At 36.9% G+C, this 26,948-nt stretch overlaps 1 protein-coding gene across 3 annotated transcripts in view; it reads left to right on the top strand.

Moving 5' to 3' along the window:
- Positions 1 to 24,388, top strand: part of JAKMIP2 (janus kinase and microtubule interacting protein 2) — a 179,003-nt gene extending 154,615 nt beyond the window's left edge. For 2 of the 3 annotated variants that reach the window (XM_077138061.1, XM_077138060.1), the window contains exons 17-22: positions 728 to 796; positions 2,314 to 2,391; positions 4,440 to 4,643; positions 12,689 to 12,754; positions 16,392 to 16,462; positions 23,878 to 24,388. In XM_077138061.1, coding sequence (XP_076994176.1) covers positions 728 to 796; positions 2,314 to 2,391; positions 4,440 to 4,643; positions 12,689 to 12,754; positions 16,392 to 16,442 — 468 coding nt within the window. In that variant the 3' untranslated portion in view covers positions 16,443 to 16,462; positions 23,878 to 24,388. The remainder of the gene's footprint in view (positions 1 to 727; positions 797 to 2,313; positions 2,392 to 4,439; positions 4,644 to 12,688; positions 12,755 to 16,391; positions 16,463 to 23,877) is intronic. The other variant, XM_077138062.1, reaches the window with a different exon arrangement.
- The last annotated feature ends 2,560 nt before the right edge of the window (positions 24,389 to 26,948 follow it).

Below are 26,948 nucleotides of genomic sequence, written 5' to 3'. Positions count from 1 at the left end.
TAGCTTGATAGAGTCCCTTTATAATTATTTGTTCTCTTAAACTTTATATTTGTTAGGATCATACCATATTACTCTAGGTATTAACTCATTCAGGGTGTTCACTGATGCTATCTAACTGAAGGACATTATCCTGTTTCTTAGAAAGGATAAGCTCATTTTATGTGACTTAAAATTTCTTCACAAAATAACTTCTTTACTACTTCACCATAATCAGGGTCATATATTGAAAAGTTAGCACATCTCCTGTCTCATCCAGCCTTCTTTCTTTCACCACGCTCCCTCCAACAGTGGAGCAATTGAACATGAGGTCCCTTCTTCTTGGAATTCTTCCCCCTCACTTTTGCTTAATCATCTCCGACTCATCCTTCAGACCTCAGTGCAACTGTCACTTTCAAGAAAGCTTCCATGACGTCCTTTAGTGAGGGCTAAAAAATCTCCAGTTATGTTTACCACTACAGATCTAGTACATAGCACAGCGACTTGACACATGGTCGATGCCAATGAATGCATTTCTTGAATGAATGAATGAATGAATGAATGAACAAATACATGGAAGACTGTAATCTAGCTTCTGAACTAATACAAAAATTCCTAAGCTTTACTTTTAGCCTTCATTCTGCTTCAGAGACATAAGAAGAGGAGCTTGAGTACTTTAGTGGACAGCACCAAAGATATATACATCTATCAGGCAATCACGTGAGACACTTTTGTCTTATTTACCCCTTAGTGGATTCAGCAGATAGAAGGAGCAGAGGCTGCCCTGCATCAGAAAATGATGGAATTGGAAAGTGACATGGTGAGTACAAATATGAGGTATCAGAAAAATTAAGGAAGATATACAAGGCAAATGGAAAATAACAGTCTCCTCCTACCAATTTTATCAGGCACTGATGAAGGTTTATAGTCTTCCCATTATTTTGTGTAGACCGTGGACTATGGACCAAAATTCCAAGAAGTATCCAACAATTTCAATTTATATGCTTCCATAAAAAGTATGTTGTATCTTTGTCATATTTCCAAAGTAATGCTAAAGAAAAATGTTAGGTGTTTTCTTCTGTTTTGTTTTTAAGCTAAATAATTTTTTCATATTATGTAATAATATCTAGTAAAAGTTACAGAAATTATAGATGAACTTCTGTTTTAAAAATATCCAAGCCTAAGAATCAGCCATTATGAACTTATAGTGATACATAGAATTTTATAACAAGAAGGTCTTTTGTGCCATCATCATTACTAATAAAAACCATGTGATAGGAATACTATCAGATTAAGGATGCTGTAATAAGGACAACTTGCAACTGTATAGCATGATACAGTTTATAAACCATTTCCTTTTATTTTACACAGGGTTACATCTTACCAAGGGGTTAAGCTCTAAAGTCAAAGTATATAACATGAACCATTTGAATTCAAATATACTCTGAAAAATTATTTAAATTCATAAATAAGAATTAACCCATTGCCTGTACCAGGCAGGCACTGTTCTAAGCACTGGGGCCTAGGGGTAATCAGAAAAGTCGTAAGCTAAATTACTGCATGCAGACATACAGCTCTTAAAAATCAGCTCAATCAGGTTTACTCCAGTGTTGGAAGAGATCTTGTTTCTTTGGCCAACCTCCCAAAGAAATTATGGACTTGTATTTAGGACCATGTTGTACAAAAAGATATCTTTTTACATGCTGAAATGACATGCAGCCTGGCCAGGAGCTCACAATGAGAGAGGTACACAGCCACTGAAGGCAAGCAAGGGAATATCAGATTTATGCCCCCATCTCATACTGGCTTGGTGGCAAAGGCAGATGCTCATTCATTGAGTGGCCTTATAGGTAGAATCAGCCCCAATATTTAAATGGCTATTTGTCTCTGTGTTTGCTAATTATACACAGATGAATATGAGTAAGTTAAGCTTGTGTTGTTATACAATGCTGGTATATTTTATTATATAATTCTTACACAAATATAATTTCACAATATATTTGCACAGATATATTTATCTAACACTTACCTTATTATAACCTGTTCTTAATCACATCCTCTAAAATTGGCATAAAAATCTTTTAGAACATACCATGTGAATTTTTAATTACATTTTTTATGCTTCTTTACATTGGTTGTCACATTCTCTGTGTGAGGCTATGAGACTATGAAAGTTAAACTGTGTCCCTACTAGACAAAAGTCCATGACCCTGCAAATATTAGTGATTTGTTTTGTGGCAGAATTTGAGAAAACATTAGCCAAAACAATTAATAAATCACTTTCAACTCAACTAAGTTATCTTTCTATTGATCAGTATGGCTTTTTTTTTTTAATAGGAACAGTTCTGCAAAATCAAGGGCTACCTGGAGGAAGAACTAGATTATAGAAAACAAGCTCTCGACCAAGCATACATGGTAGGTACCCCGAGCTGTAAAGATAACCAGCATGCTTGCAGTTTTTTTTTTTTTTTTTTACTGGGATTATTTTTCGCTTGCAGTTTTATACTGTAGACTAAAGCTTCCTATTTAATTTTTTTATGCCATGCCCTGGAATAGACTGCAACATGCTTGGAATGTATTCGTTTCCAGTTCTAATTTTAGAACAAAGTGATCTCTAGCTCTTGTATTTTTTCATATTCTTATTATATTTAATACACAAATGTAATTATACTTCATTTTTTTAAATGTACGTTGCTAAGTACTATTTAAATGAAGATGAATTGGATGGCAATGAAGATTAAAGACAAATTTTATTAAATCAAATTAAACTATTTGGGAGTCTAAACTAGTAGCATGTTAATGCATTCAGTGTTATGATAATTGGTCCCTTCTTGGAATTCTATTATTGATAATAACACTGATAGTCAAATGAATTATCAATTCATTTAGTTCCCAAAAAAACCCTATGCGGTGTAAGTCATATTATCATTCCTATAGTATATATGAGGAAACTGATGCTTAGGAAGGATATGAACTTTGCTCAAGCTGGAAAATTATAGAGTTTAGCTTTATCTCTAGATACTGTGCCTTAACCAGCAAGTGTTGCTACATAAGTTGAAATGTTGTGACTTTTTCTCTCCCACAGATATGAATTGCTCTTTACCAAGTTCATATTGCGTAATTCCTAATGTTGGATTAAAGCTTGCATTGCTTCTTGCTGCATGCCTTCCATTATTTCATAGTTATTACTTACAAGAAAATGAGCAAACTTAAAAGAGGAATAGTATAAGGATTTTTAAATAAAGGTTTTTATGATGCTTTTCCGGAAGCAATCTGAGTCACTTTTGGGAAAAGAGTGAAGCATTCAGTCTCTGCTTGTAACAAAGATGAATTGATTAGTATTTCTTCTCTAAAATAAAAGGTTCTCAGCATTGCTTGATGGAGAAAAGGGGAAATGAAAGTTGGTCACTTATTAGAGAATAACAAGAAAGTGATGCTCCCCTCCCTTTCTCACCTTCCTCCCTGGCCTCTCCTACCTAGGAATAAGATTAAGCTGCGTGTCATGAGGTTCCCACAACTACAGAGAACTCGTTCGGACAACCATATTTAACCTTAAATAGATGAGATCTGCTTAGTCCAGGACAAGAGGCAGGAAAACGTCCCTCACCAGGGCACGTCCAGTAAACTCCTGCCAGAGTTATGGTGGATGAGGTTGCAGACTTTAGCAAGTGTATCTGAAGTATGTTTAAAAAAATTTTTTTATTTAAATTAAAATTAAAAATAAAAATCTGGAGCAGGGCCACGACTAGAACCCCCCTCTGAGGCGCCATATGAGAGCAGTAGACCCTTCATCTAAACAAGAGAAGACTCAGGAAGGGCATACAATAGCTAGAGCAACCAGAAATCTCAGAATATCCAAAGTAGACTTCATTCCAAAGCCTCTAGGACATTTTCAGATCAAATTTTCCAATTTTATTTCAAGGAAAAATATGGACACCCTAAAGCCATCACCAAATACAGAAAATTTGAAATTTGTTGTGGGGGAAAGATGGCGTTTTGTGTAAAATATTACTCCTATTTCAAGTATTTTGTGCCTGCTTAGATCACTTTTCAATAGTTACTCCTAGAAGTATAGGCACCATAATAGATGTCTTTAAATATCTGAAATGGAAACAAGAACAAACTCAAATCTCAGCTACATTTGAAAATAGAAGGAAGGACCGTAATTATAAGAACTTTCTAACATTGAAAGCTATGTGAAATTGATACTATCTCAAGAAAGAAAAGAAACTCCCCATCACTAGAAGCAAACGTAATGGCCAGATGACCCTTCTGGAATATTATAAAGGGAAATTAGTGAAAGGTTAGTTAGAATGTATAAACTTTGATCTTCTTCTATTGCTAAGACCTGTAAGAAAGGAGTAATGCAAATATAAACACACGCATACACACACGTACGTTCACACAATATTCATAAATGCTAGTAAGTGCCAAAGTTCGACCTTTATAATTCTGTTTACCAGAGAATCCAGGAACTAGAAGCCACTTTGTACAATGCTCTGCAGCAAGAAACTGTTATCAAGTTTGGTGAACTCTTAAGTGAAAAACAGCAGGAGGAGCTGAGGACGGCAGTGGAAAAGTTGCGGCGGCAGATGCTGAGGAAGAGCCGAGAGTATGACTGTCAGATTCTTCAGGAGAGAATGGAGCTCTTACAGCAGGCCCACCAGGTGAGGATGGAGTCACCCCACCTGCCTAGGCTTAGTACTTCGTCAATGAGACTTAGTACTTAGTCAATGAGACTTAGTACTTAGTAGGTGATCCCAGCATCTCATGGAGGAACTTTGGATATATCCTACGCTATTTTCAGATAGTAAAGTAAATAACTGTTGTTCTCCACCAGCACAAGTAACCTTCATTCAGAAAGTGGCTGACGATTTTCTAATGATTCAATGTTGAGAAAATTGGCATTCCAAAGCCATTGCATATCACTGCTATTTTTAAAGCTAGTTCATCATAAAATGCCCTTTGAATCTCATGAAGTCTGATTATTTCCCCAGTGCAGGGAAGGAGAACTCACTCTAGGGCAGAAATCATGCTTCTCTCCTATTACTCATCCCTGTCCAGAGCGTAGCCTGATCAAATAATCTAAACAGGGTAGAAGAGCATAATGCCATTTTCTTTATTCCCAGAAGAAATAGCAACAAAAACAAAAACTGGAAACTTCCATTTACTGGCTGGCATTTTTTACATGTCAGAAACTAAACTAAGAATTCTACTCATATAATTTTATTTAATCTTACCAGTTGTTCTATGAGATAATTATTCTTATTATCCCAATTTTGAAAATAATGGTACCAAGGGTAAGTTAGTGGCAAACTCTGAAGGAATTTGTCCCAGAAATGACAAATACATGTATGTGTATTTTAATGACCCTTTGAATTCTATCACAAAGGTTTGACTTTGCATGATTTTACGTTTGTCATCATTGCATTTTTTCAGGCATCTTCTCCTTCTGTTGGGGGACAAAAATGTCCTATGCACAAATTTCTTATGCTGCTATAGCATTTAATCCATCTCAAAAGGTCAGAAGTCATGTTGTGGAGTCACTGAAGTGTTATGAGATGGACTTATAGTTATCTAAATTTATGTTTAAAACCTTGTCATCCCCTTTTGAATATTACCTTAATCAGTGAGCTAAGGTCCTTCACTTCTGGAAGAGCTGGTTTTATTTGTGTGTTTTAAGTTAGCTAGTCTGAGCCAATAGACACATTACATTTCTAAGCCTTAAGGAGTTCCATTGACATTGCCTACTTCCCAAACAAATTTCATTAGACTGTGTCTTTTCCAGTTAGTTCTTCCTTTACCCCTCCTTTTTAATCAGTAGCTTAGTGTCAGAGAATTATTCCAAAAAGGTATTTTGGCCAGGATTTGGAATATATAAATATATAGTCCAATCCAAATTCTAGAACATATTACTGACCATGTAATGGACATTTGTACTTGGATGCTTCAGTGTAACTTGTTGAAACATACCTAAATATTCATCCTTGCCATCACCTCATTCCTCTTTCACCATCTGCCTGTTTTGTTCAGTAGAACTACCATATTCCAAATTACTCAGGCTGAAAACCCTGAAGTCTTTTTCCCTTTAACTTCTATAGTTAATATAGCATCACGTCCAGCTGGCATTTCCCCTGAAATATTTTTGAAGCTGGTCCGTGTGTCTACGTTTGTTATCCCAGGCATATGCAGGACCTTTTATTACTGCAACAACTTTCAGGTATGTTGTTGTACCTCATATGTCCTCTGAAGTAACCTAGCTCCATCATCTATGCATTCACTCAATCAAATATTTAAATACCTTTCATGCTGGACAGAGAATATAACAGTGGACCCTGCCCTCACAAAGTTTAGGATCTATAGACTGAGGCAGAGGAGATCAACACAAAGAAAAGTCATTACGATGTGACTGAGAAGAGCATTTTCAGTGTGCCACAGAGAGCTAGTTATGTGGAAGACCTCCAGCTGTCCTCTCTTCATCCACCATGCATACCACTGCATTTCTGCACCCGTTTCTTCATGGTACATTCTTACTCAGAATCCTCCATGGCCCTTATTTCCAGCTGCGTTAAGGCCAATGCAAGACTCTTCAGGTCCTACATTAGCTGGTTACTACTCCTGCCCCCTAAACAAAACCTAATTTCAGAAAATTCTTCAGAGCATACCTGCCTTTCTACTCAGGCAAGAGTTATACTAGTACCACCTGGGCCCTTGTTTCTGAGTGCTCACCCTGAAATAGTGAGCATTTTTTTGCTCTCTCAGATTCTGTTGCATTTATCCATGGGTTTGCATTTTTCCAGTCCCATTGAAGGTCCGCCTCTTCCAGGATGTGCTCCCTGAGGACCGTAATTGATCACATACCACTGAAAAGTTCTACTCTCCCTACCATGGTATACACTCATTCGAAACCATTTCTCAAGGGCCTGCCTTGCACCAGCTGTAGGGAATATTTACACATTAAAAGGGACAAAGCAAAGACACAAATAAACAGATGACCAAGATAATTGCAGGGTGTGGCAGTAATTGCTATGAAGAATATTATAGAATATGTATGTGAGTTTGGGAGTGGGAGCTATGATTTTAGGTTAGCTGGTCAGAGAGGTCTTCTCTTGTATGTGTCTAAAACTAAATGCTGAGAAGGAACGAGCCACACGAAAGATCTTGGCAAAGTGTCCCAGAAGGCGGACACAAGGACTCAGCCCCTATTGTGGGGATAAGAATGGAATCTTCAAGGAACAGAGAGACCAGCATGGCAGGTGCACATAGAGCCAGGGTGCGGTCGATGTGAGGTAAAATTGGGGAGATAAGAAAGGTCTAGCTCACACTGAGTCCACTCATCGGAGGCTAACCTTTCCCTTTTCTCCTTTCTCACTCCTTTATGGTACAGGAGACTGCAGTGATCATTTTCACATTTTGAGAGTTCACACTTGCTGCTGTAGATGGATGGGGATGGGCGAGATTGGAAGCAGGGAGATGTATTAATAAGCTCTCCCATCAGTCCTGATAAAAGAGGATGCTGACTCAATGGATGTGGTAGAAGTGGGGATGGAAAGAGTCAGGAATCTATTTTGGAGCTGACAGGGATTCTTGTTGGATTGGATGGCAAGGGGATAGGAAGGAAAAAGAAATCAAGCTTAGGTAATGCAATGTTTAACAAATGTTTATGGGCAGCTTCTCCATGCGAAACATTGTACTAGGTATTGGAGATGACTGATGAAGTTTTACATGGTTTTTACCATTGTCTACCTTTACTACTTAATTTTATTATTCCCTTTGTTTTTCATCTTATCTCCCCGCCTGGATCTGTGAGTTCCTTATGATCAGGAACTAATTCACAGGGTGGCTGTATCTCCATTATATCTAGCACAGTCCTGCACATTTAAGGAGGTGCCTTAAAAGCACAGGCTTGAATGTTAGCAGTCATCTCACATGTCCCGTTTGTCTCAATATAATACAGGCCTCCACATCCAGGAAATTTGTTTAGTGAATCTATTCTAGTACTGCATGTGCCTTTGGAGCATAGGCAGCACAACGGAAATAAACATTAACACATGCATTCCATTCCCATCTCCTCCTCCATCGTTCACGGTGACGTGGCCTTAAGGTCTACCTTGATGGTCTCCCTCTGACCAGAGCACACCATCCTGAGCAAAGGGCCCCCTTGCTTTGGAGCAGGGTTCTCATCCTCCACACTATTGGTATTTTGGGTCTGATCGTTCTTGGTTGTGGGAAGTTGTCCTGTGCCTTGTAGGATGTTTAGAAGCATCCCTGGTCTCTCCCCACTAGATTACAGAAGCACTTTCCCCCACCCAATATTCATAATCAAAAATATCCAGGCAATTAGATGGTGGTCATAATGGCACAACTTGGTGAATATCCTAAAAACCAGGATATATTTAGTGAATTGTACAGCTTAAAATAAATAAATAAGCAAGCAAATAAATACAATAAAATAAATACCCCGACATTACCAAATGTCCTCTGGGGGGCAAAATCGCCCTGTTGCAAATCACTGCTTTAAAAAGAGTGGGATGGAATTCCCAAGTTCTGGTACCCTTTGTTCTGGTTTCTGGTTTTTCACCCCGTATTGCATTACAAAAAACTGCCCTTTCTGTATTATCATCCATTTGGCTTCCTTCTTTTTTTTTTTTCTTCTTAGACGCTAGTTCTCTATTTTCTACTTATTCCCTACAGAGTTATAAATCACAAATGTACACTGTATAACCATATGTGAGATCATAAAAGACCTTTAGATGGCCAGAGATAAATTTGAAGGCAACTTTTTTACTTGTAAATAATCATTTGCAATATTGATTTCAAATCTGTGATTTAAGCTTGGGGAATTTTACTATCTATAGTTAATGGATAAGAGCCAAGACAATTCTAGAACTTTTTTTATCTTCAGGTTACTGGTACTGATATTTTTGTGTTTTATTTTTCCTAACTTCCTAACTTAATAGCTCCCTCCATGGATTTTTTGTTGAAGTGTTATCTGCTTTGTTGTTTTGGAATTGGTCAATCCTGTTTAGTGATGAAATTCTACCCTGGAGCAGGGTTGAAATAAGATTGAAATGAAAGTTAGCAAAGAAAACGTTGGGGTTGTTTACATTTGAGTCAGCTTTAGCTTTAGCCATTTTTTTATAAGTATTTAATTTTTTCTACAAATTATATCGCGATATATTCACATAGCATATAATACACTCAAAGTATATAGTGTCTCACAGTATCATCACTGAGTTGTACAGTCATCACCACAATTAATTTTAGCACATTTTCATCACTCTCATTACTCTAAAAAGAAAAATAATAAATAGACATTAAAAAGAACCCCCCAAAACAATCCATACCCCTTATTTCCCTCTATTATTGAACCCTGGTATTAGTTTGGAACATTTGTTACTGTTAATGAAAGAATATTAAGATATTACTATTAACTCTACTCTGTAGTTTACAATAGGTAATTTTTTCCCATATACCACTCTATTATTAACTCTTTGTACAAGTACCATGTATGTGTTATAGTTCATGAAAGAGCTTATTTATATTTATAGTGTTAATCATAAATATTGCCTACCACAAGGCTCATTGTGGTATACATTCTAGCTTTCTTTCCAATGACATATATGACTCTAAACAACCCCTTTCAACTATATTCACAGACAATTCAGCATCATTACTTATAATCCCAATAGCGTGCTCCATCACCTCTATCTGTATCCAAACATTTTAAGTTCAACTTCATTAAAAATTCTGTACATGTTAGACAACTGCTCCCTGTCCTCTAGCCTCCTTCTCTCTCTGGGTAACCTATATTCTAAATTTTATTTCTATGAATATGCATATTATAATTAGCTCATATTAGTGAAATCAGATAATATTTGTCCTTTTGTGTCTGAGGTATTTCATTCAGCATTATGTCCTCAATATTCATCCATGTTGTTACGGGCTCCAGGACCTCATCCCTTCTTACTGCTGGGTAAATATTCCACCATATGTATATATCACATGTGTTTATCCACTCATTGGTTGATGGACACTTGGATTGTTTCCATCTTTCACCAATTATGAATAATGCCGCTGTGAATGTCGGTGTGCAAATACCTGTTTGCTTCCCTGCTTTCAGCTCTTCTGGGTATGTCCTAAGTAGCAGGATTGCTGGGTCATAGGACACCTCAATGTTTAGTTTTCTGAGGAACTGCCAAACCATCTTCCACAGCAGCTGCACCATTTTACATTCCCACTAGCAGTGAACAAGTGTTCCTGTTTCTCCACATCCTCCCAGCACTTGTAGTTCCTGTTTGTTTAAGCGCGGCCGTTCTAGTGAGTGTGAGATGATATCTCATTATGGTTTTGATTTGCACTTCCATAATAGCTTGTGAAGGTGACCATCTTTCATGTGCTTTTGAGCCATTTGTATTTCCTCTTTGAAAAAATGTCTATCATGTTTTTGCCCATTTTATAATTAGGTTGTCTTTTTATTGTTGAGTTGTAGGATTTCTGTATATATTCTGAATATCAAACCCTTATGAGATAGTGGGTTCCAAATATTTTTTCCATTGAGTTCGCTACCTTTTCAGCCTTTGGCCAAGGTCCTTTGAAGCACAGAAGTGTTCGCTTTTGAGGAGGTTCCATTTATTTATTTTTTTCTTTTGTGGCTTGTGTTTTGGGTGTAAGGTCTAAGAAATAACTTCCTATCACTAGGTCTTGAAGATGTTTCCCTATATTTTATTCTAGGAGTTTTATGTGACTGACTCTTTTGTTTAGGTCTTTGATCCACTTTGAGTTCATTTTTGAATAGGGTGTGAAGTTGGGGTCCTCCTTCATTCCTTTGGACATGGATACCCAGTTCTCCCATCACTATTTATTAAAGGGATTATTTTGTCCCATTTAGTGGATTTGGGAGTCTTGTCAAAAATCAATTGACCATAGATCTAAGGGTCTATTTCTGAATGCTCAATTTGAATCCGTTGATCAGTATGTCTAAATTTATGCCAGTGCCATGCTGTTTTGGCCACAGTGGCTTTATAATAAGCTTTAAAGTCAGGAAGTCTGAGCCCTCTTACTTCATTCTTCTTTTTCCAGATGTTTTTGGCTATTTGAGTCCCATTTCCCTTCCAAATACATTTAATAACTAGTTTTTCCAGTTCTGCAAAGTAGATTGTTGGAATTTTTATTTAAAGTGCATTAAATCTGTAGATCAGTTTGGGTAGAATTGATATCATAATGATATTTAACCTTCCAGTCAGTGAACATGGAATGTCTTTCCACTTTATTTAGTTCTTTTTTATTTCTTTTAGCAATGTTTTGTAGTTTTCTGTGTACTGGTCGTTTACATCTTTGGTTAAGTTTATTCCTAGGTACTTCATTCTTCTGGTTGTTCCTGTGAGTGAATTTTTTTTCCTAATTACCTCCTTGGATAGCTCATTACTAGTGTATAGAAACACTACTGATTTTTGCATGTTAATCTTGTATCCTGCCACATTGCTGAACTTATTAATTAGCTCACGCGGCTTTGTCATAGATTTTTCAGGATTTTAAAAATATAGGATCATGTCACCTGCAAATAATGAGCTTCTACTTTTTTTTTTTTTCTTACATGGGCAGGTACCGGGAATTGATCCCAGGTCTCTGGCATGGCAGGCGAGAACTCTGCCTGCTGAGACACCATGGCCCACCTGAACTTTTGCTTCTTACTTTCCAATTTAGATGCCTTTTATTTCTTTTCTTGCCTAATTGCTCTAACTAGAACTTCTAGCACAGTGTTGAATAATAGAGGTGACAGTGGGCATCCTTGTTCTCATTCCCACTCTTAGAGGGAAAGCTTTCAGTCTCTCACCATTGAGTATGATGCTAACTGCAGGTTTTTCACATTTACCCTGTACCATGTTGAGGATGCTTCCTTTGATTCCTACCTTTGAAATGTTTTTATCAAGAAAGGTTGCTGAATTTTGTCAAATGCCTTTCCTGAGTCAATCGAAATGATCATGTGGTTTTTCTTTTTTAATTTGTTAATGTGGTTTCTTAGATTAATTAATTTTTTTGTGTTGAACTAACTTTGCATACCTGGAATAAAACCCACTTGGTTGAGGCATATATATAATTCTTTTCATATGTTGTTGGATTCGATTCACAAGTATTCAGTTGAGAATTTTTGCATCTGTTTCCATTAGGGAGATTGGTCTGTAATTTTCTTTCCTTATAATATCTTTATCAGGGTTTGGTATTAGGGTGATGTTGGCTTTAGCTATCTTTACAACAAAAACAAAAACATCTCAATTCAAATGGTTTACCAAAATCAAAGTTTGCCTTTTGCTCTCCAGTAATGGGTCAGCTGAGGCTTTACCTGGGACATCCTGCTTTCCCTACTGGAATGTGGCACTCCCTCATCCCACTGCAGCTCACATCCCCTTGGCCACAGATGGTTTTACGGCTGAGCCCAATGACAGTGGATGGGGAAGGGGTGTGTGTAGGGACAGGCCCAATTTAAAAAAGGTAGCAAACATCTTTTAAAAACATAATCAGTGACACTGATTTTATACCACAATTCTTGGTGATGTTTTAAACATGCAACACTACCTTCTAGGTATAGAAAAACATATATACTGTTTCCAGCTGCTAGTACTAATGTACAGAAAGTTTTGTCTCTTTGTTTGGTGCATGATTTTTATGTACAACGGAACACCCACTAATGATTTTTTCCCCCATTTTTCAGAGAATTCGAGACCTAGAAGATAAAACAGACATCCAGAAAAGACAGATAAAGGACTTAGAAGAAAAGGTATGGTCAGTTTGATATTTGTATTTTAATCTTTACCTGTTTAATAAGAAAATAGTATCTATTTTGCTGTTTTCTTTCTTCCCAGTTAGTGTGTATCTTGCATGTGCAGGTGTATTTTAAGTAAACAGTCTTCACAGCAGCCAGGCACCTGGATTCCAACAAAGGTTCTTCTACCTGTAGCCTAGCTTTTACTTTTGTGCTTGTTTGTGTTGATTCTTATTCTTTTGTATAAGTGCTTTCTTTCCTCAGTTTACCCTTCCTTATCTTCATTTCCTATCCAAAAGTTTCTTCTGATTTTTGTTACCTTGCATTGATCTTTTAAATTTTTTAGCGCCTTAAAAAAAAAATCTTTCTCATTATTATCCATAAAAAGCCCTTTCTTACTTGGCCTGTAGTTTTACCTCAAACAACAAGATCTGAAACTTTGGCCAATGCTTGATAATTATGCCCTCCTATCACTTCCCCGCTGGTATGAAAGAATAACTGCTTCTTCAGAGTTACCCAACACTTTGTTTTTTATGAGACACAGTGGTTCTTAAGGAAGGCATCCGGAAATGTGTATGTGTGATGATGGAAGGCGCAGGGCTCAGGCAGGGATATACAGCCTGCAATGAGTTAGGCAGTCTGGCACAGTAAAGAATCATCCTGCCCAAGATACCAGAAACTCCTCCTGAGAAATACAGCAAAGATGGCAAAGAGGTTTCCTCTGGAGTTCCAGTATGAATGACTCAAAGGAGCTGCCTGAATCCCTGTGTTGAAGAAGGACATGGCTATATTGCAGTGTCTTGCATAGCCATCAAAGAAGAAAATAGCAAACCATTTGCCACGCCTGAGACAGTGGTTAGATTTTGATTCATCCCAGGTTGCTTCTGTAGTTACCCATCCTTGTGAGATCAGAAGGAGCTGGTAGGGTCCAGTAGCCCAGCAATTGAAACCTGGATTCTTATTCAAGCTGGGTCTTCACGGCCTCATTTGAATTTGAGCTAGTGACATACTCCATCTCCTATGTCTAAGCCATATCTGTATAATAGAGATAATAGCACTTGCCCTTACTTCCTCTCATGACTTCTATGAGGAACAAATGAGATCATTTATATAAAAATATTATACTAAGAAAGGGTATGCTTTAAAAGTATAATTTAAAAAATTCCCAACTCTGAAGTTTATACTTCCTCTACAAAATATTAATTGTGAATTTCCCTAACTTTCAAAGTCTGTTTTCAGTTCTGACAGATTGAATAAGATAAAATTAAAATGCAGTAACCCCCAAGGACTGCATATAATTTCCCAGGGTTTGGCAGGAAGACCCGTGGAAGGCAAGGAAGGATTGTTCCCACAGCTTCCCTGAAGGGCATATCAAATTCTTTCATTTTCCACATTTTGAATAGTCAGCACTTGGCTCCTGCCATTCTCTTTGCTTATCCTTAAGCAGTCTTGGGGTGGCTTAAGGAAGAAGTCCGCAGTTAAGGTAACTCTGCCCTAGAAATTTTATGGTACCATGTGTCCCCCATTCAACTGAGATGAAAAAAAAGAATGCTCTTAAAAGAGACTTTTCATATCTATTAATATCACTAATTCTCTAAATTCTCTAAATAATTCCCATGGAAATTTTGGGAGGGGTGGAGTTAAGATTATTTTCACTGTCAGAATTCATAGTGATCTTTTCCACAATTCTTTGCTTAACACAGTTTACAGGTCTGAACTTTTTAAAACTTTATGTTAATAGGGTAATATACTTAAAAGAATATAAGATTCTTTACTTATCAAAGCAGCATGTTCCACATGTGGTTGTATGTTAAACCACTTCAATAACAATCTGGTTGGCTTTTTAGTAGAGGGTTGAATAAGAGATGAGGCTTATAACATACTATCTATTCACTTGACTTTTATTCACTTGACATCAGTTCTCTATGCCCATAAACCTAGTAAAGTGACTAAAAATCACTTATATCAGGGATACCCTTCAATCCAGCCCTTGGGGTACTTGAATAACAACTCAGGATGCATATGATATTCCTTTTCTGTTGCTAATTACCATGCATTGGTTTAATACAAGCAAGCTGATAAGACTTCAAATATGTGTACCGGACTTGTGTCCAAAGCATTTCCACTTCCATTTGATTCTCATAATTATTCTATGAGTCGGTCATAGCTGACTGATCATAATCATATTATGATCTCCTTTTATACATGGCTCACAGAGAGTTAGGAATTTTCCCAAGATCATCATGTAAGCAATCCATGGCAAAATCAGTACCAGAGGCTAGGGTGTCTTACTCCAAGTGCTGTGGTCTGCCCATCATACTCCCTGGACTAGGAATCCTTGAAAACTAAGTGATGGGTATCTCTGCATACCCAGAGAGGCAGCTCGTGTATCTGCCCCTCTTATGAGAACAGTAGGAAGCCTTCTCTGGCCTCTCCTGCTGCCGTGACATCATATCACTCTCCATCTTCCAGGAATGGAAAAAAGAATAGGTTCCACTTTCAGAATAATAGAATAGTCACCTATCAGTGGTTTCTAGCAACATATTTATAATTTGTATACACACTTTAACCATAGTGAAACAAGAGTCCTACATACAGTGGCATTAAAGCAAATAAACAGCATGCCCAATATGAGGATGCCATACATGACCCTCATTCAAAGAGTTCATGTCCAACAAAATGTTCATGAAGTGTGTTAACAAAGCAAGAAACTTACTAAATTTTTAAACGTAAATCATTTTTTTAATTGATCTGATGTGAATTTTTGTAATTAGTATACAGTTGGTTGTATTCCAGTGCTACAAAAGCATCTGTTTGTCCACCCACTTATCTGTTTCTCTAGTGAAGGTTTGGGTGAAGGGAAACAAATTTGACTATTCTTACTCCATTTGACTTCTATGAGCCAAATAAAGAGAGAGTCAACCCAGAAGCACAGCAGCTGTAACGACATCCTACATTTATCCTCTGAAATTCCCATTGATGCAGAAGCATATTTCATCCCAGTATGATGACCATACATCCTCCTTGCCCAGGACAGACCCAGCTTATACCTGATTCCTCTGTGTAAATAGTGTCCCATTTTTTCTCTCATTAGTATTCCACTTTGGATAATCAGTCATTTGTTTACCCTACATATTAATATTCTCCTTACTGTACCTTAATCCTAAAAGCTGTCCCAGTAACCAAATGATGACAGTATTGACTAAGTGTGTGCTCTGATCGTATTTTCTCTTTTAAAATACCCTCCCACATATTAAAGATAGAGACAGCGATATGCAGTGGAGTAAGACTAAGCAGATCTAAACTGTAGCCTTCACTGTGTCATGAAATTATGGGAAGTTAGATTGTTAATTTCCAGCTCTGGGATTACTTTTCTCACTTGTAAAATTAGGATTTTAGACCACTTACCTGTAAGATCTCCTTACAATTCCAAAATGTGTGAATCAATGTTAGCTGAACACTAGTTATTCATCACATTGTTTTGCCAGTAGATAAATGAAAGGTATGTTGGTTTTCTTTTTTAAATAAAGGTACTCGGTATGTTTACACAAAGTGCTCAGCCTTGAGCAATGTAGAAAAGCTGAGGTTTTGTACTACCTGAACAGCACTACAGAAATTCAGATTTACATAATCTTCTTCTTTTTCTCTGCAGTTTCTGTTTCTATTCTTGTTCTTCTCTCTTGCCTTTATTCTATGGCCTTGATGTCAAGGTGCCTCTTAAAGGTAAGATTCCATTTAATTCTCAAAATGTGGTTCTAACAGTATTTATTTGATAAGATGGATGCAGCATATAACTACTATGTCCATGTTACTAAAACAAACAAATTTGGTTTGGTTCATTTAAATGCCCTAAAATGACAAACAGATCCAAACCATTTGGGTGATTATTAAGGAAATAAGGCAGCCATGAAATATGCTCAGAATCATGAAGAATGGTATTCAGTCCTATTTTTTCTATTAACTAGCAGTAATGCTTTGGGAAATCACAATGTCTTTGGATCTCAATATTCTCATCTCAGTCTCCCATCAGATATAAAGAGTTGCTTCTATAACTATAAAATGAATACCTATGACTGTATCTTTAATATTTCTTCTACCTTGAAAATTCTGTGATTTTGTCAATCTAACAAGCTAAAAGTGACTGCTATTATTTTGGGGTTTGTTTTTGTTTTTTTGACTGTTTCTCCCAATTTCTCTTCTATTAAGTAAATGAGATCCTTTTGAAAAAAAAAAAAAGAAGGAAGAGAGCTTATTACTTTTAAATTACCAAGTCCATGTATCCTGAATTACCTGCATAAATAATATGGGACAGTGATTCTCAATGCTACTAAAAATCAGATTCCAAGGCCCTTCTTAATAAATCAGATCATTAGAGATATAAGTGAGATAGAGCATAGAGAGGTAGAGGGCAGAGATTGGTTTTTATTTTTAACCAGCATGCTGTGATTCTGATGTGCAGCCAGATATGGAAACCATGAATCTCAATGTGGTTATTTAAAAAGGGGAAGGCCAAGCTGCTATTCTAAATCCACTTATTGTGGACCATGTCACCATTTTATATACTATTATACATATACATTATACAGGGATCTTTTTTGGACCTCCTCCCATTTATCATTTTCTTTGAAGGTTGAAAAATGGAACAGAAACGTCTTGCTGTCTCCATAGGTATCAGCTCTTGTTACTTAGAGGTGAAAGAGACAAGGAAGTCCTGTAGCATGATAGGATACAAGGAAAGAGCAGATATGCCCAGAAAATTGACAACCTCATATAACCCTCTGACTTTATTCCTTCTTCAAAAATATTTTCTATTCAGACTGGCAATTATCCTTTGGCAAGAAGAGTGCTGAGTCTCTTATATTGAATGAAAATACCTAAAAGGAAATGGAGTGAGATTATAGAAAAGAATAAAAGTGACCAGAATATCAGAAAACATACACATACATAGAGAGAACAATAAATAAATAAGCAGGGTAAATAAAGCTCAGTGAGAGACAAGCACTGTGTAGTGGGTTAGGGTAGAAAAATCAAACGTCATAAATACATGTAGAAAAAAGTAGTGTTGCACATTAACATCAGTAATAGCTAACACATGCCAGGTGCTGTTCTAAGCAAATGATACATTTCATCCTCACAGAGCCCCCCATGAGGTAGGTATTGCTTTTATTCCCATTTTAGAATTGGAGAAACTGAGACACATGACTTTCCTAAGATCATACAGTTATAAATGGCAGGACTTGGTTTGTTACCTGACAGTTTCACTCCCAAATCCACTCTTAACCACTGTACTGCTCATAAGGGAAAGGGGGTATTTCCTCCATATTTTGGGCAACATTTATGTTCATATCAGTATCAGTTGTGTTTTTTGTTTGTTTAATACTTCATAACTATTGGGTTTTGAAATTACGATGTGCTTGCGCTGTACACATTCCCATTTTTTTTACTTGTTTTTCCTCCAAGGTTTATACTCAGTAATCATGTGTTGAATGAAAACATATAATTAATAATAATACAGCAAATTAAAGTGAAAATGAATTTTAGTACTGTAAAATATATACAGAAGTGTGGCTGACTAGCTTAGAGGGTGCAGCTTTGAAATCAAGTAGCCTTTATGAGTTTGAATCTTGCCATTTATATTAATTGTGTGACCTCAAGCAATTTATGTAATCTACCTGAGATTAGGTTTCCTATTCCATAAAATCATGGAATATTTTTTTATAATTATATTACCTATAACATGGTATTGTGTTGTGAAAATTCAATGAGGTTATGCATGTAAAGAAGTTATCACTTTGGCTGGCACATGTTTAAATAATCAGTAACTCTTAGCTATTATTTTTTTTAAAAATAGCTATTACATTTTCTGAATTTGCAAATTTATGTTTGAAATTATAACTTCTAGATTTCCCAAGTAGTCTATAGCCTAAATCCTCAACAAGTAATTTCCTTTTCATCTCTACTTTGTAGGGAATAATCTGGATTTTAAATAATGTAGAGGAATAAGACATTACTGGGAGCTAATTAATGCTCTTTATGTTCCAAAGCATGCAAGAGAAAGATAGGGGACAGGCACCATAGTTATTTATCTACATACTCTGGTCTAGTATTTTTTCCTTATCTAATTTAATTTAATAAACTTTTTACTTCAGATGAATTTTATATTTACAGAAAAATTACAAAGACAGAAGAATAGAATTCCTATATACCCCACACCCAATGTACCCTATTGTGAATATCTTACCTTGTTATGGTTTATTTGTCATAATTAATGAACAACATTGATACTTTTACTATTCACTAAACTTCATACTTTATTCAAATTTCCTTAGTTTTTATCTATTATCCTGTTTATGTTCTAGGATCCCATTACAGTTTATCACATTGCATTTAATCATCATGTTTCCTCATTTTATTTTTTTTTTTGTTAGAGAAGTTATAGGCTTACAGAAAAATCATGCAGAAAATACTACATTCCCTTATAACCCTCCTCGCACACTCAGTTTTCCCTATTATTAATACTTCGCATTAGTGTGGGACCTTCTTTACAATTGATGAAAGAAAATTATAATAATTATACTATTAACTCTAGTTCATAGTTTACATTAGGGCTTACTATTTGTTTTGTACAGTCTTATCATTTTATTTTAAAATTTTAATTCTAGTAACATATATATAATCCAAAATTTCCTCTTTCAACCATATTCAAAGATACAAATCATTGCTGTCAGTTACATTCACAATATGGTGCTGCCATCACCACCCTCCGTCAGCAAAGCTTTTCCATCACCCTAAACAGAAACTTGGTACCAATTAAGCTTTAACACCCCATACCCTATCCAAACCCCAGCCCATCCATGGTAACTTTTTTGTGGTATATTTTAGTTTCTGACACTATGAATTAGCTTATTCTGGTTATTTCATATCAGTGAGATCACATACTATTTGTCCTTTGTGCCTTACTTATTTCACTCAAAATGATGTCTCCAAAGTTCACCCATGTTGTCACGTGTATCAGAGCATCATTCCTTTTTACAGCTGAGTAATATTCCATTGTATGTATATACCACATTTTGTTTATCCATTCATCTGTCGATGGGCACTTGGGTTGCTTCCATCTTTGTCAGCTATGCATAATGCCATTATGAATATCAGTGTAAAATATCTGTTTGAGTCCCTGCTTTTAAAAACTTTGGTTATATACCTAGAAGTGCAATTACTGGGTCATATGGTAATTCAATATTTAACTTTCTGAGGAGCCACCAAACTGTCATCCACAGCAGCTGCAGCATTTTACATTCCCACCAAAAATGAATGAGCGTTCCTGTTTCTCCACATTGTTTTCAAAACATACTTTGTTTTTTAAGTAATAGTCAGAACTGTGTTTGTCCTTGACATTTGACAGTTTGATTGTTATACCTCTGGGCATGGTTCTCTCTGAGCTTATCCTGTTTGGGGTTCATTCATCCTCTTGAATATGCATATTCATGTCTTTTATTAAATTTGGGAAGCTCTTTGCCATTATTTCTTTGAATATTCTTTCTGCCCTTTTCTCTCTTATTCTTCTGAGATTCCCGTTATATGCATATCGGTACTCTCGATGGTGTCCCACAGGTCTCTTAGGCTCTGTTCATTTTTTTTTTCCATTATCTTTTCTTTCTATTCCTTAGCCCAAATCATTTCAATTGTCTCATCTTCAAATTCACTGATTCTTCTGACAGCTTTAAACCCCCCAGGGAATTTTTCATTTTGGTTACTGTGATCATTAACTCCAATATTTCTGTTTGGTTCCTTTTTAAAATTTCAGACTTTTAAGATTCTCATATTTTTCATTCATCATTTTCCTGATAGCCTATAGTTCTTTCTCCATGCTTTCCTTTATCTTCCTGAGCATACTGAGGACCATTTTTTTTAAAGTCCTTGTCTGGTATGTCCAAAGTCTGGTCTTCTTCTTTGGTGGTTTCCAGATTTTTATCTTGTTCCTTTGGATGGGCCTATATTTCCTATTCTTTGTCTCATAATCTTTTTGTACAATGAACAATTTAATATTTTAGAGTTTTAAACCTGGGATTTATTCCCTGAATTCTGTCTTCCTTAAGCTTGTCTCCAGTCAGCAATATGACAGGGATTTCCTTGAGTGCCAGGAGCTGACAAAAGCCAACAAACCAATGCAAAAATCACCTTTCACAATCTTTGCAAATCGCTTCTTCTTGGCTGGTGCTGTCCTTTAGACTTAACCCTCTTATTAAGAAGATCGGCCCACAGAGATTGAGCCTGTGTCTTATCCTGGGCTGTGCTTACTCACCCAGCTTGTGCTGGGACACATTCCTTTTACTTGGAGGACAATTCTACAAGGGCAGGTCAGAGGACAGTTTCCTGGTTCATTCTTTCAGGATGTCATCCAATAGATTGGAGTTGACAGACAGATGGCACGACAGGCACAGGGGGGTTGCTCTGCTCCCTTTGGAACAGCGCCAGAGAACCACCATGGGAGCAGAGGCTGGTTCCACGCAGGGCCAGGGTTCAGATAGGCGAGGGGCCGGCAAGGGTGCCAGGAGCTTCAACTACTGTTTCTGAAGTGTGTTGTCTTGACTTGGCACTTGCCTTGTTCCTGCAACCATTTAACTGTTTTCAGAAGTACTGAGGAAAATGGCTCTGCCAGTTTTGGCTGTTTATTCAAAGGCTCTGTGAGGGAACCATGCCTTGGAGTTACGCCACCATCATGGTCAACCAGAAGGCTGCCAGTTTGTTTTAATGACACTTCTCTACTGTTAACTATGAATTCTTGAACTTGACAGTTCAGTATTTTTACTTTCCATTTAGTAGCATAAAAAAATATTGAAAGGGCTACATTAGTTTATTGTCCTAATTCAGGAATGTAACAGAAATTAAATTCTGTAATATAAAAGCAGCCGCAGTCAGCTGTTATAGATTATCAGTTAAAATACGCAAGTCTTTATTTTTTTACTCTATTTTTTCCATCCTTCCTCCCACCCTTGCCTCCAGATGGCTGGTGGAAGACAAATGGCAGAATGACCACTCTCTAGTATATTTTGGTGCTTTTGCTGTTTAAAAATAGGAGAATTTTCCTCTTTATTTTTTTATGTTGGTAAAGAAAGTCAAGAGGATGAATCATTGTACTCTAGTTAATCATTCATTTCTTCATGTAAATATATGCATTAGCCCTCATATAGTCATATTAAAATTGTTTCCCTGTCACACGTACTAGATTATTAATAAATCATAGAGTCACACGTACTAGATTATTAATAAATCATAGAGTAGGGCTGATTCTTTCCTCAACTTTATACCTTCATTGTCTGCAACAGTGCCTAGAATATACTAGGTGCTCAATAAATTTTAAATAGTTGTATGGACTGAAGGACAGATTGGTGAATGAATAGATAGCTGGGTAAATGACCATGAAAAATGACTTGTAACATGTTAGATTAGAGCCCTGGATAGAAAAGTAATGCAATACCAAAGTAATGTATCTGGTTAGTTCCCTATTTATCATTTTGAGAATAAGTTAAAGAATGAATGCACAAAGGAATGAATAGATAAGTAAATATATTTTCCTCTTCATGTAGGGGATAGCCTAATTGTTAACAGCACATCCACTCTAGAGACCCCTTATCACATGCTCCACACAGCAGTCAGGGTGTATTTTTCTAAACATAAATCTATTCATGCCCCTTTCCTGAGAAAGCATCATCAGTACAATCAATTTCCAATTCCTTAACGTGGCCAAAAAAGCCCTGCACTGTTTAAACACAGACAATTTTGCAGGCTTCCTCTAGCTCAGGATATCTCTTGGTGAACCATATTCTCATCTGCCTAACCCAGAGGGGTTGCCCAAGCTCTCTTTGTGCACAGAACTCTTTCCCTCCTGCTTTATCTAGTAAATACGCAAGGGAGTGTTTCTTGATTTTCCTGCTATCTGAAGTTTACATTTATTTAGATTTTTTTTATTGCTCCCTCCCCCATTTTATATAAGCTCCATGAGAATGGAGAACATATTTATTTTGTTCACCTTGTATCCATGATACTTAGACAGTGCCTAGCACAGAGCAGTCAATCCATAAATACTTTTTGAATGATATCATGATAAGGGGGAAGAATAGGACAGCATTTGGATCCATTATTTATTTATTACTGTCAACAACCCTACAAAATAGCTACGGTCCTATCTCCCCAAACCTTAATTTCCTTACCCACAAAATTAGCAAATAATAGCATCTATCTATTTCTCCGAGGATTAAGTGAGGTTTTACAGGTAAAACAACAAGTATAGAACTTAGCGCATAGAAAGGATCCTTAATAGTCAAGTTCCTATAACATCACATACATTCTGTCTTGAAATGTTCCTTCCTGGATGCTCTTTCATTTACCTGAGATAAGTTTCGCATGCTGCACATCAAAGGGTTAATAGTAATTCATTCTTCTTGTCTTACTCTAACTTTGAGAAGTCTGGTTCCTTAAGCAGCGCATGACAGCATATCTTCTGTGCCATTTCTGGGCTTTATTGAAAGAGAGCATTATCCTAGTTATCCTTCATATACTTATACCGACTTGAGACTGACCCAGAGCCCAGGGGTAGGTCCTTCTGTGTGCCAGCCAGGAAACCTGTGTGGCTCAGTTCCCGGGGAATGCACCAGCCAAGATCTTAGGGTGAAGACAGTCTGCCAGTGGTTGCAATTGTTGGGGAGGAAGTGTGGCATACAAGTAAGTCATTAAAGGGCACACACAGTCCGGCTTTTTAAATATCAGCTTGCCTTGATATTTAGTGTTATGATGAGTCAGTAGATTGAACCCCTTAAGACATAGCCTTGGAAAACTGAAGAGGAAGAGGTAATAATGATTGAGAGTTCTTATTTTAGAATACTTACAAGGAGCCAATCACTGTTCAATGTCTATGTGCATTATGTCACAGCAACCCTTGAAACAGATACTTCTATTCTCTCATTTTAAACTGAAGTAATGTAGAAAGGTTATGCAAATTACACTTGATTATACAGCATGAAGAGGTGGTACGGAATAAAAATATTTTTTACTTTTAGAAAAAGGTGGGTTTTTTTTTCTTTTTAATTGAGCTGATGACATAAATGATGATTAAATTTTTTCTCCCCTCTGTTTTTCAGAGTAACCTACAACAGGGATAAGACCTAGAAAGGCAAATGCTTCCAAAACTTCAAAGATGGCAACATTGTTTACACAAGTGAGAGAGAGCGATCAAAAGCTAAGCATTACTCAGTAGCCAGGACTACTTTGTATATTTGAAAGCCATTATCAAGGTTTCTTACTTGACAGTTCCTACATGACCCTGTTGAAAATCTACAATATATGCTGCATTTAATGAAACATGTATATGTCAAACCAGAAGAAAAGAACTATAAACATATATTGTATAAAGAAAAAAAAATCTGCAATGGAATCGGTTTCAGCAGATCAAGCAAAGATGTGTTTTGGGCGTGGAACCAAAGTTACAATGAAACACTCTACCCCTGCTGTGCAGGGGGGTCATTTTAATGTAACACCACACCCGACGGAAACACTAGTCCTGATAATAAACATCATTTTAAAAAATCAAAACAAAACAAAACAAAACAAAAAAAAGAACAAGAGTGGGTGGGGAGTGAAGCACGAGGAGTACATATGAGGAGCTATTTACAATAAAATGTTTAATTTGAAAAGTCTGGTTTCTTAATACAGGGATTTGCTTTTCTGTCTGTATTGTTGTTTTAAACTCAGGAACAGACATCTGCGAAGTGCGTGGGAAGGAAAGCACCATCCAGTTTGCTTTTCTGCAAAAGGTGCTGGTTGTGGAGTGCGTTGCACAGATGGCAGTTGAGAAGTGGGTCACAGTGGCCCAACTAAACTGGCAGCCAAGGCAAAGGACCCAGTTGAGCATAACCTAAGAAATACAGGCAGGGTTGATCCCCCTCCGCCCTCTCACATCCAAGTTCCTCCACGAACCACAGACTGATCTTGTTCATATTGAAAAGTAAGAAGATGATACCTTAAATTACAAGCTCCCTGACTTAGTAGCTCTCAGAATGCCAATATCTATGGGGAGCACAGGCCAGAGAGCATCTCGGAATCTCCCAATTTCCAAAATACTGATTTTTCAAATGGCTGCTTAAAATTGCCTCCAAATGGGTATGTTATATTATTTGGGTAAAAACACAATAGAGGTGATAAATAAACTTCTAACAAAACTTGACTTTGCCACAGAAATGTGAATAGTAAATTAAATTGCATTAGTTTGTTTGATTTACTTTTTAATATCCTGATATGCCTAGAGCGTTCTGGCCTCTTGTCATTTAGAGTGATAACATTTTTTTTCCCCAGACAGCTGATAGCAACAAAGTAGCTCTACTTTTTTATATCAAAGTAACATTATGTTACTGATAGGGTCGTTTTCTACCAGAGACAATTAGAAGACTGGTACTTTTCCTAAGTTATGCAATGTGGGTCTTGGATTCAGCTTTGAGAGCAAGTAAATATTCTTGAAAACTTAATTTTAGACCTCATTTACTGTAGATAACAAAACAACCTCAATTTTTCAAAATGTCAAGGTTTCATTTATGGGGCTAGAAGTCTGATACATAAAGAAAGTGTATAAGGAGCCAGAAACTCTTCCGATGAAATGCTATACAGATCTCTCCATGCCTAGGCCAGTGTCCTACTCTTTGGTGTTATCATATAGGCGTTTTCAAAGCCAGCATGATAACTGAAGAATGTAGAAGAAAACTTGGAGCTCTGGGATCCCGCTTTTTGTTCTTAAATATTCTGCTGACCAGGTATCTTTGGCCCAGTCATGTAACCTCTCTGTGCCTCAGTTTCCTCATCTGCAAAATGGGGTTAAATGCTTTTTTCATAAAGTTTTTTTGCAATTCTGGAACAAGAGGTGCTTAAAGGAGCACAAAGTGCTTTGTAATTACTATGACTGCTTCATTATTTGATTTTGTTGTGTTGTTGAGAAAAAAGAATCCCCTGTGTAATAAAATCAGTGCTTCAGTTTGGTTAACTCTAAGCACTGCAGCACTGTCCCATCAAGCTACCTGGGACATTATCAGCAATAAAGATTGAGAGATCCAGAACCAGGATCTCTAATAATCTATAACAAATAGATCATATCATACTACTGAACATGAAAGAATAGTGTGCCATCTCGAAGATAAGCATCTCTTAACTCTTTATTGCACATGCATACCACAAAACAAAACTCCCCTTTTTTCCTAGGAGAGCCAACCATGAAATTAAGGTTTACAGTAAACTGATAGCAGTTATCACATAATTACTCAGATTATCCCTTTCGTTTTGGAACGCCTGGGCGATATGTCCTCCTGGGAACATACTAACCAGAGTTATCCCTCTGCTGGATTCTTTGCTCAAAGAGGTTGGTTCCAGGCTAAATGTGAATGGGAGGTTCAATATGCAGGCAATGTGAAAGGGGCCGCCACTACGCAATCTGTGACCCAACCCTAGCAACCTCGGGCAGGAAATGGAGACAGAATAAATCACTCTCCTACATCTTAGACGCTTCCTTTGTGCTGTTTTTCACTGACCATGCCAGGGCCCATCTGAGCAAATCTGTACTGAATCTACTCTACCAAATGCACCTTCCTTTTCTTTATCTTGCCTTCCCTACCACATGTAGATGTTTTAAATTTATATCCAAGAAATGACTGTGGCTAAAGTGATTTAAGGTGTTTTTAAAAATAGTGTCTTATCCTGTAAATCTGATTGTCTCAAATGCACACAAAATTAGACCAGAGCAATAGTGAAGATGTCCATCTAAGCAGCCTCAGAGGCACTAAAAGCACATCTTTATGCATAAGATCTGTGGGTTATCAAGTTTCTTTATATTGTAAGCTCAAAAGTGAGCTGTTTATCACATTTTGCTCATGATCCTCAAAGTTAACAGATTGTTGGATAAAATGAAATATTTTGTAAGCTACAGCTCTCTCTGATCTATTGCCACAATCACAAAAGCATCAGCAAAATTGTAAATGTACATTCTAGTCACTTATGGACTCATGGAAAGGGACCGTATCTAAGTGAATGCTTCTCTTGCATCTGATGTTCAGTAGTAGTAAAAAGAATGTTTCATTAATAATGGAGAGGTCTACTGTGATTCCACTTCTTAAGGAGAGAAGAGACTGCACTCTGATCTTTAATTTTTGCATCCTGACACTTTGAGCCGATG

The sequence above is a fragment of the Tamandua tetradactyla genome, chromosome 20, assembly GCF_023851605.1.
Source record: "Tamandua tetradactyla isolate mTamTet1 chromosome 20, mTamTet1.pri, whole genome shotgun sequence".
NCBI classification, from domain to species: domain Eukaryota; kingdom Metazoa; phylum Chordata; class Mammalia; order Pilosa; family Myrmecophagidae; genus Tamandua; species Tamandua tetradactyla.
The sequence above is the reverse complement of the archived record's forward strand: the minus strand, read 5'-3'. Positions and strand labels throughout refer to the sequence as shown.